This window comes from Camelina sativa, chromosome 15 (assembly GCF_000633955.1).
Source record: "Camelina sativa cultivar DH55 chromosome 15, Cs, whole genome shotgun sequence".
In the NCBI taxonomy this organism is placed as follows: Eukaryota; Viridiplantae; Streptophyta; class Magnoliopsida; order Brassicales; family Brassicaceae; genus Camelina; species Camelina sativa.
Genome location: NC_025699.1, coordinates 28,302,740 through 28,322,950, shown reverse-complemented (window position 1 = coordinate 28,322,950; position 20,211 = coordinate 28,302,740). Strand labels below are relative to the sequence as shown.

Here is a 20,211-nt window from a genome sequence, read left to right as displayed (position 1 = left end):
ATGGTTGAGTCTATTAGGACCAAGCTGATGCAGTGGTTCTGCATCAGACGAGCAAAGGCAAAAAAATTGGCTACCCTTCCTGAGCCAATAACACCTAATGTGAATAAGTTTATGCTGCGCAACCATGTAGCATCCGCAGGTTTGGCAGTTATAGCAGTCTCAGATTGGGCTTACCAAGTCAGTGAAACAGAGGGCAAGACATACTTTGTCGATCTTGAGAAGAAAAGTTGTTCTTGTATTGGGTTTCAAAAGCTTCTTATACCTTGTTGCCATGCGTTGGCTGCAGCGAGGATAAATGGTGTTTACATTCCTTCACTTGTAGGAGAAATGTATCGTGTCCCTGTTTTCGAAGCTACTTATGAGGCGCTAATATACCCTGTCCCTAATCATGGCGATGAAGAAGTCCCTGTAGCAGTTGTGGAGAATGAGTTCAACCCTCCGACTAACCCACCAGGTCCAGGACGAAGAAGGAAGAGAAGGATTCCTTCTAATGGAGAACATCCGGTAATGACCAAACTTAATCCTTCATCCCGTGTAAATTTGTATTTTAGAGTGTATACTGATTTTGATGGTTGCAGGGGAATAAAAAAAAAAAATAGCCCCCCATAAGTGTTCAACATGTGGACAAGCAGGCCATAACCGAGCTACTTGTAAAAACTTCCTAGGATAAGGTATTGGATGTTATATTTGTGTTTGGTAGGTACTTCAGTGAGAGACAGGCTCAAATTACTTTCACATTGAGAATAACAATAGTTTGAATGTAAACAGAGAAACTGAGTGTCTGTTCTGTTTTCAGGTAGCGGCGGACTGTTTTTTGGGCACCAGATGCAAGTAGTAATGTTAGTCGATATATGATGAATGAAGAGGAAGTATTGGTAATTGAACTGGTTGACCTTTTTGGGGTCTATGGAGGGAAGCTGCAGTCGCATTGAAGAGGAATGTTTTTTTTTTCGAGCCTTCAGACTCTGCATTTGTAATGTGGATGAAGTACTGCAGAGCAATGTCAGTAACAAGTGGAGGTGGATATGAGAAGGTGTTGTAATGGTTTTTTGGATCATAGCTTATTACTTGAAAGACTGACTATTTATGTGTATGGTTCAAATTGTTGGTTGAACCTTTGATGGTATTTGTATGGATATTAGACATATATATATATATATATGAGAAAGCGTCTGGTGCATAAATGGGAAGCGGTACATATAAGATTACATATTCGACTGCAGATGAAAACACAATATATTTTATGCGACAGAGATTTGACAGTACATGAAAGTAGAGAAGACTTAAGCTACTAAAGAGAGACTAAGTTCGAGTTAACAGAATTCAGGAAAGCGAACTGCGTACATGAAAATAGAGAAGACTAAATCTACTAAAGAGAGACTCAGTTTGAGTTAACACAATTAGAGTACATATTCGACTGCAGATGAAAACAAAATATAGTTTCTGCGACAGAGATTAGCGAGTACATGAAAATAGAGAAGACTTAAGCTACTAAAGAGAGAGTAAGTTTGAGTTAATAGAAAATATAAAGCGAGCTGCGTACATGAAAATAGAGAAGACTGAACCTACTAAAGAGAGACTAAGCTGGAGTTAACACAATTCGAGAAATCGAGCTGCGTACTTGAAAGCAAAACACTTGGGACAGAGGTGGAGGACAGAGAAGTTGTTAAGGTAACAGTGTGGGAGAGTAGGAAAACGCATAAAAGGCTCATAGAAACCAGCATTTGGTGTGCCCATCTCTGTTATTTGGGTGACAACCATTTCGGCAATGCCAACTGCCTCCTCTACTGATCGAACCAAAGATAAGAATGAGAAAATTACTTCCATACCAGTGTCAAAGGACCCATAACATATGAGGAACGTCCCTAGAGCAAAGTGAGCGTATATGTTTTTGGAAGCTGAGGACCTGAGGAGATTAATAGAGGCGTCAGAAGGTCCGGCTTGGGCAGCAAGTCGCAATCCTTCGACATACGCGGCACTCTGGTTCCCAGCAGCCAAGCAGCGCAGTAAGAATGGACGGTAAATAGAACCTTGATTCGCAAGAGGGCTTACAAAAATGAACTCGTCAATGTCAACATCATGCAAAACAGTAGGATCAAGGGCAATCCTATTGAATTCAGGACCAGATGCGAGCAAAGGTCCCAACTCACGAAAACCATCCTGGGAAACCCGTCTCACTATATCTACCAGCAAAACATGAGGAATGGAGTCCATTGAAATAGTTTGTAGTCTGATTGTTGTGTTTTAGACACTCTGTGAAGGAGTTTGAATTTGGTTGAAATATCGGGAACACTTTTTAGTGAGTCAGAGTAAACCATTAACTATAGCACCTACCAAGCGCTGTAAACTCAACCATGTAATTATGTTGTTGGTGCAACAGGAGAAGCAAGTGGGAAATTATAGAGGATATTTAATAGGTGAGTGCGTATTAAAGGCCATAACCGAGAGATAATAAGTAGAGCTCCCTAGAGGGAGACGTTAGATATAAAGTAGGCTAAAGTGGACATAAACATTGGCATAAAACCGAAATTACATGGGAAATAGACGATAAAGCCTAACATAATAGAAGATACATAACTGAAAACCAGTACAAAAAACAATCTGGACAACGGTTGGAAAGTGAGCATGGACCACACTTCGGAATATGGTCATATCTCCAAGTGTTTGCATGAGACCGAACCTTTCTTGGACCAATCTTCATGATTTGACGAAAAACAGTACTGCCAATTTCATCAGCAGCTTCAAAAGAACCAACAGATGCTACAAGTAAATTAGAATTGTAAATGGCATCTTCATAAAACCCAAGGCAAATTTGGAGGAGCGATATTGTAAAGGAAGCATGGGGGTGAGCTGCAGGTATGCTTTGTAAGAGTTGCAGAGCTGTCTCCGCATGTCCATGTTTGGTCGCAAGTTTCAAACTCTCAAGATAAGAAGCTGTTGGATTATTTGCTTGTAGACAACGAGAGAAGAAAGGACGGTAAGGGGAAGTGAGGTTGATAAGATTTGGATTTTCGAAGAGGAATTGCAGTGAAATTGTATGTAGAACGCTAGGATGGGAAGCAAGACCGGAGTAAAACTTTGATGTAGAAAGCATACCTGAGAGATCAGCAAATGTAGAACGACCAACTCGAGAGGCAATGTCAAGTGCGACATGAATATCAAGTTTATCCATTTGAGGAAACAAAATGTTTCAGTAGAGAGAGAGAGATTGAAGAGTTAGAGGTGATGTACATAAAGTGAGTATTTATGGTGGTAAACAAATACATTAAAGTCGGGTACTAAGGTGTGTATGATGAGATACAGAACAAGAAGCGTAGTAGACTTGTATCTGAGTTGGCATAGATAGTATTGCAGGTATCTGTTGTCCTATATGTTTGACTAAATGGCAAAGGGTTTCAGTAAGAGATGTGTTAGAGATGACTTTAGTGGGGATAGAATTCAAGGCTAAGCGTTTTAGTAGATATGAGATTTCCATCTGCATTGAATGTTTTATCGAGTGCGAAATTACAACAGCAAACAGTTGTAAGGAATTGGAGACCATTACCATAAAATTAATTTATAATTCCTGCAAACTAACGTTGAAGGGGACTTAATGAGTAAAAGAGGCAGTAATGATAAGCGGAGTTGTTTCTGAGGAATGCGATGCCGGTTAGCCGGGCTCGATAGAGACTTGCTCTACATGGAGGTGTGTACCATATTCTGGTCTGACCAAATGGGGTGTCAGACGGGAGAGTTTGTCATGAAGATGGTACACGTCTGGTGGAATTAAGTTGAGAGGAAACATTCCTGCTGCTGACGTTATGATCTACACCATTGTTATTAGCTGGATATTGCTTGGTCTGACATCGACACCCGAGTTTGCTGTGGATGAGGTGAAATCCCGGTAGAAGAAAGAGGTAATTGAAGAAGAGGAACAATCGCAAGGCAAGAAGTCTCATTAGGCTTCAACTGGGAGGAGACATGAAAAAGAGCTTCGGAGGCTTTAGGTTCCTGGGGTGAAGAGGTCTGACCTTCAAGGGCATCAATACGAGAGAGATGAAGAAGTGGATCATGGGGAGGATCAACTAACAAAAATCTATTTTCTTCAGCTTCCTGCATAAGCAAGGGACAATAAGAGGTACCTACGTTAACCAATAGCTTCGTATGAGGGTTAGTTATAAAATAGGCAAAAGCATTGATAAGGTTATATAGGTTGGAGAGAGCACATGTGTGGTGGAAGATGCGAAGCATAAGGACTTATCAGAATATGCGTCAGACGTTTCTGCAGTAGGATAAGCGTGCTGTCCATGCAGCGAAGCACAATCAGAAGGCGTGACACGCGATAAGGCGACATTAGTATCTGATCCAACCTCTGAGGAAGAGTTTCCCTTCGCACATCCCTCTTCATCTTTTTCATTTGATTTGGATTTAAATAGGAGTTCACCCAAATCAGCCAGTAAAGACTGCTTAAAAGCTGTCAACTTTAGCGTTACAATACCATCAACATGCTTCGCACACTCAAAGACGTGAGACATTTTACAGTGCTTTCTGGTATGACGTGTGGAATCAACCTCTGAAGATGAACTCACCAAGTCACGAATTTTTTTTTTGCGGATTGGGAGGACGTTAAGAGTTGGTAGAGATGAATCGCCTCCAAATCCAAACTCTGGCCTAAACTTATATCCAGATGAGACAAGTGATTCTAAGAGGTGCCTTTTGGGATCACCTCCAGCAGTAGATTCGAATTCAGAGCCTGGTGACCAAGGGAATAAAACCTGCAACTGCAATATATGATAGGTAGATGTGTAAGAAAGTAACTACAATTACAAAGCTGAGTAGGAGGCAGGGAGATCGCTTACCGATGGATCATGCTCAGTCGACAATATGTTGGAGGTATGGTAGGACTTGCATTTGGGGAGATATGTAATACCTTGGTCAAGAAACGTTGACCTGTCTTGACTATTAGGAAGAAAGTTGAGCAGCGCGGGGATGGATTTAAATGCTAGTAACTGAATTGGAAGAGGAAACCCATGAACAGCCAAGGATGATTGTTTGAGTTTTTTAATAAGCGACGCTTTATCTGGGATGTACTCTCCAATCGTGACCATCCTAAATAGGCGTTTGAATGAATGACGTCCCCACGGATAGTGAAGAAAGAATTGAATATCTTTAACCATCTCAACAACTTCCAATGAAGGTTTGACAGGCTGCGTGCGGCAAAGCAGAATGCCTTCAACAATTACAACTAATGCAACTCTAAACTTCCGCCAAGCCGGCATGTTTGGTTCAGCCTTCAACAGGGTTAGAAGATCATCAACAGTAGTGGAGCCAAGGTCACGCCCTATAAGTTTATACCAATATGGAGCACATCCATCAGCATGTGTGGTTAGAGGGAGTAGGTCTTCAGGTGGTGGAAAAGGTGCACATGAAAGCCCAGTCAATTGCTCAAACTCAATCAAGGAGAACTGCAAAGGTTGGCCGCCATAAACAAACCAAATTTCGTCACTGTTAGGAGTATAAAGCTGTCTACATAAGAGCTGGTGGACTAGTTGACCAGATAGTGAGCAAAACCGAACAGGCAAGGAGAAAAGAGCCCCAAGAGGAGATGCCAACAACATATCTAGCTCAGGCAACCCAGCGAGAATATGCAGGATGTCAATGAGGTACCGAGGTCTTGAGTAGGAGTTGATACGAACAACATGTGAAGGGTAGCAATTAACAGCGAAAATCCGTTCAGGAACGTCACCTTGGGGGAATAGAAGGAAACACATAAAGAACGCTTAAAAGAAGATTAAAAATAAACCCTAAGAAGATTAAAACACATAAGATTAAAAATAAACCTTAAGAAGATTAAAACACATAAAGAAGATTAAAAATAAACCCTAAGGATTGTAAGACAGGGAACCCAAGGGAGAAATGTAACAGAGGAAGAGTAACAACAGAAGATTAAAAATAAACCCTAAGGAGGGTAAGACAGGGAACCCAAGGGAGAATAACAACAATAACAACTAATAAGAGACACTTTGTCAACAATAACAACAGAAGATTAATAAGACAGGGCCACCAAGGGAGAATAACAACAATAACAACTAATAAGAGACTCTTTATCAACTAATAACAACAATAACAACAGAAGATTAAAAATAAACCCTAAGGATTGTAAGAAAGGGAACCCCAGGGAGACATGTGATAGAGGAAGAGTAACAATAGAAGATTAAAAATAAACCCTAAAGATTGTAAGACAGGGAACCCAAGGAGAAATGTAACAGAGGAAGTAACAGCAGAAGATTAAAAATAAACCCTAAGGATTATAAGAAAGGGAACCCCAGGGAGAAACGTGATAGAGGAAGAGTAACAACAGAATATTAAAAAAAACCCTAAGGATTGTAAGACAGGGAACCCAAGGGAGAAATGTAAGAGAGGAAGAGTAACAACAAAAGATTAAAAATAAACCCTAAGGATTGTAAGAAAGGGAACCCCAGGGAGGAATCTAATAGAGGACGAGTAACAGCAGAAGAGTAGGACATGTAACAGGAAACCCTTATAGACTAACTATAGGTGAGGCAACAGAAGCACGGAACAATGAGGGAGAGTTGGAAGGGTAGAAAAACAATAGAACCTATACTAAATCGACCGAACAAGATATCCACCACATCAATTTAGCCTACAACTTCAGGTAAAGTAATAGCAAAAGAAATAACACAGAGCAGAGCTCTCGAACGAGAGGAAGGATAGAGTCGATGGGTCTACTAAGGAAACAGATGATAAGTACTAACTATATGTGGCTATTGTACAATAGACATATACAATTATGCAAGTAATCGAAGTACAATTACTAATCTATTTCAAACTTTTTACCTGCTGATAGTGAAGTAGTATGTTGGTTAGTAGAGGCAGACATAGCTAACAATTGAACCTACGGAAGAAGGATTAAGGTGGTTAAGATGGATAAGAATCTCATATAAGTTTAAAGATAACATTGAACTTGAAAAATATGAACTTATCGAGAAGGGGACATGCCTAACCCTTCGAATCGAAAGTTCTTCAGACCTACCGATTGGTAGAACTACAGACACAGTCTGAGGTGCGACCTTTATATAACCCTTTGAAGACTGAGAATAGCAGAGAAATTTCAAGTTCTTGGAAGAGAGGAGTCGTAAATTTTCCAGGCCGAAGTGAAAGATGTTGAAATTGAATGAAGCCTATTTGTGTAAGAGGCAGTTGAGATAAATACCGAAACAAGACAGCAGATCTGACTACAACGGGGGGAGATAAAAAAATTTATCCGTCATGAATGTTTCTGCAGATTTTAGATAAACATTGATGGTGAATCGTCATCAATGTCAGCAAGAGGCGAAGGTTTAACGAAGACTAGAATAAGGGAAAAAAAAATTAAAGGCAAAAAAAAAGTTTTTTCCTTTCGAGTTGTGAGGGTTAGCGATGTAATTTCAGGTATCCAACAAATGCTAATTTCAGAAGCACGGACAGAAAGTCCGAATCAGACAATACTCTTGGAATTAAATGCTTATCTCATAAATTTCTCTAGGGAAATTGAGCTGTATAACCAAAAAAAATACTATAATTTAAAAACTAACTATACTAACCATATATCTATAATATACTCTGTATAATATGTATTAATGACACATTTTACCCCTCCACCACCTTACCTCCACCCACCACTAACACCACCTCCGGCCACCTTCTCCACCGCCAACCTCCGGCGAACTCCTCCGCCACCGATCTCCGGCCAACTCCTCCTCCGCCGACCTCCGGAGAAATCCTCCGCCACCGACCTCCGCCACCGACCTCCGCCACCGACCTCCGGCCACCGATCTCCGGCCACCTACCTCTGGCCATCAATCTCCGACCACCTACCTCCGGCCATCGACCTCCGACCTCCGGCCATCGACCTCCGACCTCCGGCCACCGACCACCGGCCACCAACCTTTGACCTCCGGTCACCTCCTCCGACCGCCGGCCACCACCTCCAACCAACAACCACCACTCCCTCAACTACACAAAACACTAAAGTGGTAATTTTGCTATACCCTTATCCTGATTCTCTAATTTTCTTTATATATGATATTATTTACTGCTATGATTTTTTTTTATTTTGGCTACTGAGCTAATTCACCCATGATCATATATACACATTTTTTAAAGTACAAAAGAAATACAAGTTTTTTAAAAAGATGATTGACTAACTAACGCTCATCTTGAAACTCAACTTTTTTAAAAGATGGAATGTGATACACCGAAAATTCAAAAGATTGATATAATTGTTAGAATATCAAAAATTCAAGGAAATCTAGCTACTTAGACCCAAATTAAAAAAGATTTATTTTTCTAATTATTCAAAAATATATTATAAACCTGCAATTTTTTTTTAATTCAATAACTCCGGTGTAAGTACGTAAATTTCTTTAATTTCTTAGATTCTTACAATTATAAAAACTATATCTTATTTATAAACTTTATTATTCAGGAGACGTAATTATTTACTTTTGAGGTTGAATGTTCCATGTTTTATTCACGCCCGCCTTACAATTCTTGGCAGACGTAAATAATAACATATTGATCCAATCCCAAACCAATTGGCATTAGAAAGTTAAGTATCCAAACACAGCCATCCAATATTTACATGAATTCTACAATACATATTGCGCGTGTACGGTGGTGATAATGACATGGGTAGGGCAAAGGAGATATTTTTCAATCGACTTAACGTATCAACCAACTCGATTGAAAAATATTTCCTTTGCCCTACCCATGTCATTATCACCACCATACACGCGCAATATGTATTGTAAAATTCATGTAAATATTGGATGGCTGTGTTTGGATACATAACTTTCTAATGCCATTCGAAGCTTCTAGAGGCCGCGGTTTCAACTGGTAGTATCAAGCTCCATCCTCACTGCTCTTCCCATCAGGTGACCCACCTCCTCTTCGCAGATGACTTGTTGGTGTTCACTGAAGGTAGCATGCACTCACTGTCGGGGGTGAGAGAAGTAATGAGCATGTTCAAACGTCTGAGTGGCCTAGATATGAACCCAACAAAATCAGAAAGTTTTTTGGGGGTTATTCTGATATTGAGATTGATGTCTTGAGTGCTTTCTCTGGTATAAAAGTTGGTTCCTTCCCAACAAGATACCTTGGTCTTCCTCTCAACTCTGCAAGGATAACCTTTGCCACCTTACAACCTTTCCTTGAGAAAATCACCTCCAAGCTACACTCTTGGACTGTAAAGTCTCTTTCCTTTGCTGGAAGAATTAGACTCGTATCATCAGTCGTCTACGGAATGGTTAACTTTTGGAGCTCGGTGTTTAATCTGCCAAAGAGGTTTTATGAAAAGGTAGACTCTCTGTATGCAGCTTTCCTATGGAAAAATAAGATAGGTTCTGCACAGGGAGCTCGAGTGGCTTGGCAGGATGTCTGTAGACCGAAGGTGGAAGGGGGCTTAGGAATTCGGAGACTGCAAGATTTTCAGATTGTATTCCAACTAAAGCTGATCTGGAACTTCTTTGCAAATGCTGGTTCATTGTGGGTTGCCTGGCTCAAATGTAATGTTTTCCACAGGAAGAGTTACTGGCTCTTGGAGGACAACCAACGGCTCTCTCGAACAGTAAAGTGTATGCTATAACTCAAACCTCGCCTCAAGGAATTTCTCCGGTGTGAAATTGGAGATGGACGAACTGCTTCTTTCTGGTATGATAACTGGTGTGAACTGGGTCCTTTGCCGGATTTTATTCAAGGAAATGGACCGCAACATTTGCGGGTAAGGAGGAATGCTGTAGTTTTTGTGGCAGTGCGAAATGGAGAATGGAGGATGCCGCCGGCATGATCTGATTCTCAACAATCCTTCATGGCAATTCTCACATCTATATCTCCTCCAAATGATGGAAAAGGGTCTGATACGTATCTCTGGAAAAGGTTGTCAGGATCTTTTGCTCAGAAGTTCTCGTCCAAGGAAACTTGGGAGCTACTAAGATCTCCATCTCCTCTGGTTCCGTGGGGCAAGAAAGTATGGTTTAAGGAAGCAGTGCCGCGTTACTCTTTTATAACGTGGCTCGCCTTTCAGGGAAGGTTGCCTACCAAAGACAGGCTGCGAAATTGGGGATCAATGTCCCTCCAAGCTGTGTGCTCTGTTCGAATGGGATTGAAACTCAGGATCATCTTTTCTTCCACTGTGCTTATTCGTCAGAGGTTTAATGAGCTTTTGCAGACAGAATTATTCCATCCCCTCTATCGGGTTTAAGTTCTATCTCCTCCTGGATCCTTCAAGTGGTGCAACAAACGTCTACCAATGCAGCAACTATCATCAAACTCGTTCTCCAGGTTTCTTGCTATCTTATTTGGTGCGAAAGGAATGCAAGGCTCTTCACCATTGCTACATCACCATTTCCAGTGGTTCAAGACGGGGTTGATCGTACAATTCGTGATCGTCTGCTCTCCATTCCTGGGGCTACAACTTCTCCTTCCTCCCTTTAGCTTATTACTTCGGTTGTACACTACAAGAAAACAGGCTAACGGCCACTGTAGTATTAGTCGCTAAATAGTCGTTAAAATAATTTATACGACTATTTAGCGACTATTTACTGTTGTAGTTAAAATTTTGTCGCTAATTCATATAATCGTTAAATAGTCGTTATTTAGCGACTATTTACCGATGATATACTGTTGTCGTTTAATCGTCGTCGTATTGTCGCTATTTCCTCACCCGAATTGGTGACAATTTGCCGACAATTTAACGACTTTGTGGACCTTAGTCGTTGATTTGTCGCTAAATTTAGCGACTAATCTGCAACGAAGTTGCGACTTTTTACTTGAATAAAAAACTTGCAATACTTTAGTCTGAAATTAGTCGTTGTATTTAACGACTCTATGGTGTCAAAATGACGACAATGTAGCGACTACTTTGATTTACAAAATAATGAAATTAACTGGCTTTTATTGTTTTGTAATCATTTTTATTGTTTTGTAATCCTGTTTTTAATACTGATTTACTAAATGAAAAATCATATGAAAAATCATTATAAACATAACCATAATTCTGAAAGCAGTTCATACACATGTCCAAAATAGAAATCAAACCAAAAGCAATGAAAGAAAAAGTTTATGACACATACAAACTGAGAACTTAGTTCTTGAGTTAAGAAACAATAGAGATCATGGAGTTGTTGATGGAAGATTGTCCTCCTCACCTGTTTGAGAGGCTATAAACTCCAGGTAGGCTGGATTAGTGTGGCGCATAAACTTGGCCATCATCGTCAACTCCTGCTTTTGCTCAGCCATAAGGAGAGCAGTCTCTTTTTCTCGAGCAGCAGCTTCAGCTCTGAGAGTTGCCTGAATTTCAGCCTGAACTTCAATCTGACGTTGAGCTTCCTTAAGTTGCTCTTGCAATGATAGAAAGGCTTCGGCTTGTGATGGTTGATTGCCCTTTCCCTTTCCAAGAGTATCTTTGAGGCTTCCAACACCATAAGGTGTTCCTCGTGAATCCTTCTCAGTGCACTGTTTTAAGCAAAAGAAAAATTGTAAGTAAAGAGCAAAAGAAATGAATGATCGAGTAGAAATGCTACTTTACCTCAAGAAAGATAGCAGTACATTCATCTGTGGTGAGCTCCCGACGGTGTGAAGTACCATCTGAAATAGTTGAATCTGCCTCGAGCTCAGCCATCTTCTCTTGCAACTTCTGCTGATAAGCTTGATGTATTTTCTCTGCCTTGCCATCAACATAAGAACCATCCAGCTTTGTATGTGTTTTGAAAAAAACTTCACCCATACTGACCTCTCTTCCAGCAATGTTAGAAATTAAACAATTGTTAGTACTAGATAATATAGAAATGTTGATAAATGAAACTAACAAAATAGAAATGATTTAGTACCAGATCATCTTGGATTTCCCTATATGACTTAGGGCCTGATAAGTGGATGTGAGGACCGAGACCATTACGGTCAGACATACGACACTTGGAATAGGTGTAACTCCTTTGCTGTTGTTCTTCAGTATCCCAATTAGCAACCATCACTTTCCAGAGGTCACCTTCAATCCATGAAGGTTTTATTCGAGCCGTCCTTGCATCGCTAACCATGCCCTTCATCCGGCGGTTACAGATGCTGTTGAAATGTTCTTGAACAGCACCTGTTATCAATGGATCCCAGGTGTGAGTTTTCTACATAACAAAGAGGAGAGTTAGAATTATGTCAGTGAAAACAAGCAACAAACAAAAGTAGAAAACATGTTACAGAGAACAGAACTTACCGCAAACTCCATGAAGTATCTCTCTTTTCTATTGGGAGGCACACAAGTCCAAGTATAATATGGACCATCGAATTTGTTTGTAAAAATCTTGGTAATCTTCCTAACAAGTTGGCCTTTTTTGTCCCGATCAAACCTCCACACACACATGTAAACAATGATAGTTAGTTTGATCAGTTAGAAAGCAACATATTGTCGAACCAAAGACAAACAAGTACCAAACATATTGTCGAACCAAAGACAAACATTACCAAGTTGTCTTCTCCCTAAGACAAACATATTGTCGAACCAAAGACAAACATTCCCTTATGCTACAGACGAGAGTTAAAACAAACCAAATCCACAAACATTACCAAGTTGTATTCGGCCTAAGACAAACATTCAACATTCCCTTATGCTACAGACGAGAGTTAAAACAAACCAAAGCCACAAACATTACCAATTTGCTACAAACGAGAATTAAAACAAACAAAAGAGACAAACATTAACAAGTTGTATTCGGCAACAGTATGGGAGAGAGAACACTCGTAAACTGCTCATGGCCAGAGATTGCAAAGTGTCATCCTGAAGTTGAGGCTCAGCATCGTAATTGTTACCTTGAGAAGTTGGTTGTCGAGAATGACCATGGGACTGCTGCGGTGGAGACAGCGGATGATCCTATGGTTCATTCACGACGTTGTTCTGAACCTTCGTTGTCGACATTGGCGGATCAGGAAGGCGATTGACGGTGTCCTGGATAAGCGTCTGTGGCAGTGGGAAGTTCCGGAAACTCTGGGGGATGACTCGTTGTATCTCTTGTGGTGTGAACGGCGGAGGAATTCGAGCCGTCGGCATGAAAGTGTACTGAGGTGGAAGAGGGTTGTTTCTTCGTCCGGCGGGTGGTGGTGGGTTAGAGGGTCCGACTCTCTGAGAAAGGTTGGGTTGAGCAGATTCTTGGTTATTAAACATTCATCATCCTGGGTTCGAGTACCCCTAGTTGTAAATTTTTATTTGTTTTTTTTATCACTCAAAAAAACTTATGATTCAATATGTGGTGCTTATAAATTCAAATAACTAGAAAACACAAGTTTTTTAATTTTTATTACAAAGAAAAAGAAACATATCTTAAAGCACCAATAATCTTCAGGGTTTTTTCATCATCTTCCGAAGACGATAAATTACACATAAGTTCATCTTCAGGTTCCGCATCTGCAACATCGTAGTCAATGTTTATTGGATATCCCCTTTCCAAATTGTCTACTATGACATCTTCAATTGTGGTCATCAATACATCATCATCATTTTCTGTTTGCAAGAGATTCGGGTCTCCATCAATGTTTCCCCTCAGATTCACTTTTAGAACATTGAGCCATAAATGCTTCGGTTTCTTTATGTATGGGAACGAAATATAACATACCTGTGAGGCTTGAGATGCTGTTTTGCAATCAACGTGTAAAAGTTACACATATTATATGTTAAATGTGATAATGACAATAAATAATTATTGGGGCATTTATATACATTCCTAGAATAAATGGTTCGTTCTTATTGTACTTTCTGGATGAAAGAACGTCTACAACGCCACCATTACTTCTCCAAGTGCCTCTACCAATTACAGGGTCATACAACTTGCATTTAAATAGTGTGATCTTCAACCCAAGCATCCTCTCATACTCAAGTTCTATGATATCAGTTATTGTTCCGTAGAAATCTGCAGCGTCAGATGCATCCGCATAATTTTCACCTTTAACAGAGACCCTTGATGTGTCTGTATTTTATAGGTTTTGACCATAGTTTTTAGGATTTTTTTGAGTCTTTTCCTAGGTCCAAATGTGCTTTTAGAGTCCTTTTAGTCTTTTGTGAGTCTTTACAGGTCTTAGGTGACTTTGGAAGGAATCTGAGCATTTTGGGGATGAAAATATGCATCTGGAGCTTAATTGGTTGAAGACTGATCGAGCTAGAAGGAAGATGGAGTAAGAGCAGAAATACATTCCGGATCGACTGATCCTCGTGAGATCAACCAATCCCGTCCCCGACGCAATCTTTCCTTTTCTGATTTAAACCGACTTTTTAGGGATTTATTTTACTATTTAACCACGGGGCTCGACCCTAGAGAACTAACTTTTACTCTACGCCGTTTTTGAGCACTTGTAAGCTTGAGAGAAGATCTCTTTTTCTGAACCCTATTATTTCTCTTTGCAATTCGATTATGATATCTTCATCCTTGTTTTGTTGTGCTTTGATTTCCATGTTTGAGTAATTTCTCTGTTGGGTTTTGGGTTTCAAAGGGGGTTTTATGATTCATTGATTTAGGTTGTTAGATCTGGGATTGATCTGCTGTGTTCTTCATCTATTGTTGTGTTTATTGCTTAAACTAGATTAGCTACCTAGTTTATGACCATAGGTTTAATTCATCTAGGCATCAAAAGTGTTGTTGAATTACTTGAAAGAACTTAGGTGAGCAAGGTGATCCTCGGCCAACGACAGTTGAAGTTGGGGCACCTTGTGAACATAATCGGACTAGAACTTAATGCTTGCTAGGATTGTTTAGATCCAAACGATGGTTTAGGGTTCATTCGATTTCTTGCTTAGATAACTAACACTGCGACAGTAGGTTAGTTTTATATTTGAGATTCGAGTTCAAGAACGGTTCCTAAAGCTATCCCAATCCATCACCCAAATTCGTGATCATAACCCTTGATTGATTCCCTACGCCTAATAATTTCTCTTAAGTTTACAAACTCTTATTTATTTTCAGTTTTGTTCGGTTACTTGCAACACAAACTATCTCTTTGCTTTAGCTAAACTTGGTTTATATAATTTCATAGTGTATCGTTTGTTCTCTATGGTTCGACCCCAAAGTGCTGCGACGACACCACTAGATCGTGGTTGAGTGTGCTTTGGGTTTTAAATTGAAACTTTGATCAATTTGGCGTCGTTGCCGGGGACCAAAATGTTGCCTTTGAAATTTTAGATTCACGTTTAGTCTAAGGTTTCTTTATTTCAGTTACTACTTGCAACTTTATTTCTTGGTTTCAGGTGTATGCATACAAGGAGCAGCAAGAAAACTGATCTGCGCATACTAGGGAACAAGCAATTAGCACAGCTCGAACGCGAGAACTGGAGACCAAAAGCACAGACCAATTCTATGGCTGACGGAGAGAACACAGGGGCTAACCCGCCCAACCCTCAGCTTGGCATCATCCGACAACAGCAGAGGCAGAACCAACAAGAGCAAGCTGAACTGTACCCACCTCTGAGGCAAGCCACCTTGAGGGATGAAGATGCTCAGAATAGGCTGTTTGCGAATCGATCTGCGATTCAACCTCCCGCTCCTGCAAGGCAAGACTATGAGATTAACCATAGTCTAATCAATCTGGTTCAGAACCGCGTGTTCCACGGTTTGCCATCGGAGAGTCCTCTTGATCACATTGAGGCTTTTGAGCAGCTGACCAGTACGACGAGGTCCAATGGTGTACCCTATGACTATCTAATGCTGACTCTGTTCCAATTCTCTTTGGCGGAAAAGCACTTAGATGGCTGAACTTGTTGGATGCTGGATCACTCACCACTTGGGCGCAATGTAGAGCTGCTTTCTTGAATCACTTCTACACCAAGTCACGCTCAGACAAGCTGCGAAGAAAGATCACTACATTCTCGCAAGGAGGCATGGAGTCATTTTGTGAAGCATGGGAAAGGTTCAAGGAGTACCTTCGAGATTGCCCTCACCACGGTTACACTCAAGAGAATCTGATGAACATTTTCTATGGGGGCATCGAGCAGAAGTATCAGATGGCATTGGACACGGCCAGCAAGGGAGACTTCTCCACCAACACCGCGAATGAAGCCAATGCACTGATAGAGAACCTTGCAGCCAGCAACAGCAACCACGGCACAGACTATGACCGCACGGTTAGGGTAAATTCCGTAGAGACTGATGCTATTAAGGATCTCACAGCCAAGGTGAATCTCCTGCTGAAAAGGGATCACCAAAGTGTTAACTTGTGCGAGGAACACGCTGGGGGATATGCAGACTTCGTAGCTGAGACATACCAAGAGGGTACGGAGGAAGTAAACTACATGGGAGGACAAGGGAACTTCCAAAAATCGAAGTTTTAACCAGAATTTTAGGAGTCATCCTAATCTGTCCTATAGAAGCAACAATGTCGAGAATCCTCAGGATCAGATCTACCCGCCGCGACCTCAGCAGAGCAACTTCGCACAGGGCTTCCAGAACAAGGGTACAGGCTTTGGAGGATCGAATTTCCAACAGAAACCTCAGGTCAACAACTTCGCGGAAGGATATCAACCGGTCGCACCGCAGGCAACAGTCTCACAAGAGAGCAAAGTGGAGCAGATGATGCATGCTCTGATGGAGAACCAGAAGAAAAACGCCACTGAGGTGACTGTCAAGATCGACAGCATGTACTCCGAGCTGAATAGGAGAATCGAATCGTTAAATTCTCACATGAGAGTGTTGGAGAACCAAGTGGCACAATCCGCAGCTAGAGTCAAGGCACCTCCAGGGACACTTCCAGGGAAGAACGAGGCTAATCCAAAAGAATACATGAATGTCGTCACCCTTCGAAGCGGCAAGGAGCTTCCGGAACCACAACAGAAAGCAGGGAATGACTGATCCAGCGACGGGACTGACCATTATAAAACACAAGATCAGGAAGGCAACCATGACGAAATTCTCAACAACATTCCTGATGATGTTGTTAAACATGGATCAATGGTTCCTGAAGAAAAGTAACCCAGCGGATTGCAGCAACCCTATGCACCCAGACTACCTTTCCCTACCCGCCGCAAATCAAAGATTCAGGAGCGAGAATATGAGAAGCTGAAGTCAGTAGTAGGAGAGCTTCAGGTGAGACTCCCTTTCATTGAAGCAGTAAGGATGGTTCCAGCTCTTAAGAAGTATATGAAGGAAATTCTAACCGACAAGCTCAGTTTGGAGAAGGGAGTGATGTACCTCACACAAGAGTGCAGTTCTATGCTCCAAAATCGAATGCCTGAAAAATGTGGGGATCCGGGACCGTTTACCTTGCCTTGCACGATAGGAGATCTCAAATTCAGCAAATGCCTCTGCGATCTAGGAGCGAGCGTGAGCCTTATGCCACTCAGTGTTGCGACGCGACTTGGCCTCTACACCTTCAAACCGACCCAAGTCACCCTCGTCCTTGCTGATCGTTCCACTCGACGCCCAGAAGGAGTGTTGGAGAACCTATCAGTGCAAATTGGGAACTGCTACATTCCTACTGATTTCATAGTTCTGAAGCTTGACGAAGAATCCCAAGAACCGATTCTACTTGGAAGACCTTTCTTGGCCACGGCTGGTGCGATGATAAACGTCACAGAGGGGAAGATCCATTTACACATGGACGATCTGATTTTGAGATTCAATTTGGAGAAAGCAGCTAAGAAACCTACAATAGATGGTCAAACCTTCTAGGTTGACACAATAGGCGAAATAGCTGATGAGATCTATGATGAAGTGTGTACAAGTGATCATCTGGCTGTAGCACTCACCAAGACGGAACCAGAGCTGGGATATCTCTCTGAGGAGACTGAGAGCTTGGCCAGGACACTCGATGCTGCAGCAGTTCTGAAACATGAAGTCCTATTCATCAATCTGCAACCTGGACTGACTGATCCGGAAACTGGACTGACTGATCAAACTCCTCCTGTGGAAGCATCCGGTAAAGGCGACGGATTGACCATTCCAGACGACAGATCAGCTGATCCCGAAATTTGCCCTGGGACAAAATCAAATCAGGAGGATTGGAGTGAACTCAAAGCTCCAAAGTTGGACTTAAAGCCACTCCCAGAAGGGCTAAGGTACGCGTATCTCGGACCTAACTCCACATATCCGGTTATCATTAACTCTAACCTAAACAATGTTGAAACCGCACTCTTACTCTGCGAGTTAAGAAAATATAGGAAGGCTTTGGGCTATTCCTTAGATGACATTTCGGGTATATCACCGGAGTTGTGCTCACATCGGATTCACCTCGAAGATCCATCTAAGTCTTCCATCGAACACCAAAGCAGGCTAAATCCGAACCTCAAGGAAGTGGTGAAGAAGGAGATCCTCAAACTGTTGGGAGCCGGAGTTATTTTCCCAATCTCTGACAGCACTTGGGTGAGCCCAGTCCATGTAGTGCCGAAGATAGGAGGAGTGACAGTAGTTGTAAATGAGAAAAACAAGTTGATCCCCACCAGGACAGTAAGAGAGCATCGCATGTGCATCGACTACCACAAGCTCAATACAGCCACAAGGAAGGACCACTTCCCTCTTCCATTCATTGACCAAATGCTTGAGCGTTTAGCGAATCACCCTTACTATTGCTTCCTGGATGGTTACTCTGGTTTCTTCCAAATTCCGATTCACCCGGATGATCAAGAGAAGACCACTTTCACTTGCCCCTACGGCACATTCACTTACCGACGAATGCCTTTTGGGTTGTGCAATGCTCCAGCCACTTTCCAGCGCTGCATGATGTCGATCTTCTCCGACTTGATTGAGGAAATTATGGAAGTATTTATGGATGATTTTTCGGTGTATGGCTCATCCTTCTCCTCCTGTTTATCCAACTTGTGCAAAGTGCTTCAACGCTGTGTGGATAAACACCTTGTGCTGAATTGGGAGAAATGCCATTTCATGGTCACCAATGGGATTGTTCTTGGCCATCGAATTTCTGAGAGAGGGATAGAAGTCGACAAAGCCAAGATAGAGGTCATGTCCAGTCTGCAGCCTCCGAAAACCGTTAAAGACATTCGCAGTTTCCTTGGCCATACTGGGTTTTATCGAAGGTTCATAAATGATTTCTCCAAGATAGCCAGACCACTCACCCAGCTGCTCTGCAAGGACATCTCTTTTGAGTTTACTGCAGATTGTTTGGAGGCTTTCCTAACAATCAAACAAGCACTGATCTCGGCTCCAATAGTACAACCACCCGATTGGGATCCCCCATTCGAAGTCATGTGCGATGCAAGTGATTTTGCTGTTGGAGCAGTTCTGGGACAACACAAGGATGGTAAGTTGCATGTTGTTTACTACACTAGCAGGACACTCGATGGGACACAGACCAAGTACGCCACAACCGAGAAGGAACTACTCGCCATAGTATTTGCCTTTGAGAAATTCAGGTCCTATCTGGTGGGATCCAAGGTTTTTGTGCACACAGATCACGCCGCGCTGCGCTACTTGTTGACTAAGAAAGATGCCAAACCTAGATTGCTGCGATGGATACTACTACTGCAGGAGTTTGATCTTGAGATAAGGGACAAGAAGGGGATTGAGAATGGGGTTGCAGACCACCTTTCTAGGCTGAGAATCGATGAAGAGATCCCTATAGATGACTGACTCCCTGAGGAGAATGTGTATGTGCTTGCAGCTTTCATCGACTGCTACAAGGAGAAAGCCGACGTTAAGGTACTTCAACAAACAGTTAACAATTCACCATGGTATGCCGATATCGCAAACTATTTGTGTTACAGAAGAACCTCCTGATATATCATGGTTTTTACGGTTTTTAACCATGATATAAGTGTGCTTTTTGAGTCTTTTGATTTGTTTCTAGGTTGTTTTTGAGTCTTTACAGGTTATCTAGGATTTTGGCACGGATGGAGCAATTTGGATCATTTTGGAGCATTTTACCGAAGGAAATCAAGTTGGAGTCGGATCAGTGTAATGGTGTCGATCGACACCACATGAGCATCGATCGACACCCGTGTTTGGCCGACGAGAGAACAAGAATTGAAAGTTTTACAAATTTGCCCAAAGTCTTCTTTAATTGCAACATAAGCCCCTAGACGTGTTTTAGGATGTATATATAGTATTTTTAGGTTTTTACAAACCCTTAAGTTATTTTCTAGCAGTTTTTGAGAGAAAAGATATTGAGAGCTTTTGGGAGAGATAGATCTGAATTCTTTGTAGAGAGAAGATTTCTTGAACTCCCTCTTTACTTTTAATATCTATTGCATGT

General features: G+C 41.6%; 3 protein-coding genes across 3 annotated transcripts; all 3 read left to right on the top strand.

The window, feature by feature from the left end:
- On the top strand, positions 1–712 carry LOC104748886. The gene is made up of 2 exons (XM_010470465.1): positions 1–504; positions 701–712. Exons 1-2 carry the CDS (start codon positions 1–3, stop codon positions 710–712), a joined length of 516 nt encoding a protein of 171 aa, XP_010468767.1.
- Positions 7,620–9,660, top strand: LOC104748885 (extensin-1-like). The gene is made up of 2 exons (XM_010470464.1): positions 7,620–8,015; positions 9,562–9,660. The coding sequence occupies exons 1-2, from the start codon at positions 7,620–7,622 to the stop codon at positions 9,658–9,660; spliced, it is 495 nt and encodes a 164-aa protein (XP_010468766.1).
- On the top strand, positions 15,264–16,856 carry LOC104748884. The gene is made up of 3 exons (XM_010470463.1): positions 15,264–15,675; positions 15,750–16,291; positions 16,401–16,856. Exons 1-3 carry the CDS (start codon positions 15,264–15,266, stop codon positions 16,854–16,856), a joined length of 1,410 nt encoding a protein of 469 aa, XP_010468765.1.

What these genes read in the sequence shown, in the direction of transcription:
- LOC104748885 (XM_010470464.1), top strand. Translation starts at nt 7,620, where the DNA reads ATGACACATTTTACCCCTCCACCACCTTACCTCCACCCACCACTAACA. An exon ending in CTACACAAAACACTAAAGTG is followed by an intron (nt 8,016 to 9,561) that starts GTAATTTTGCTA and finishes TGTTTTCCACAG; the next exon opens with GAAGAGTTACTGGCTCTTGG.
- LOC104748884 (XM_010470463.1), top strand. Translation starts at nt 15,264, where the DNA reads ATGCATACAAGGAGCAGCAAGAAAACTGATCTGCGCATACTAGGGAAC. An exon ending in GGCTTTTGAGCAGCTGACCA is followed by an intron (nt 15,676 to 15,749) that starts GTACGACGAGGT and finishes TTGGCGGAAAAG; the next exon opens with CACTTAGATGGCTGAACTTG. An exon ending in ACCAAGAGGGTACGGAGGAA is followed by an intron (nt 16,292 to 16,400) that starts GTAAACTACATG and finishes GAGAATCCTCAG; the next exon opens with GATCAGATCTACCCGCCGCG.
- LOC104748886 (XM_010470465.1), top strand. Translation starts at nt 1, where the DNA reads ATGGTTGAGTCTATTAGGACCAAGCTGATGCAGTGGTTCTGCATCAGA.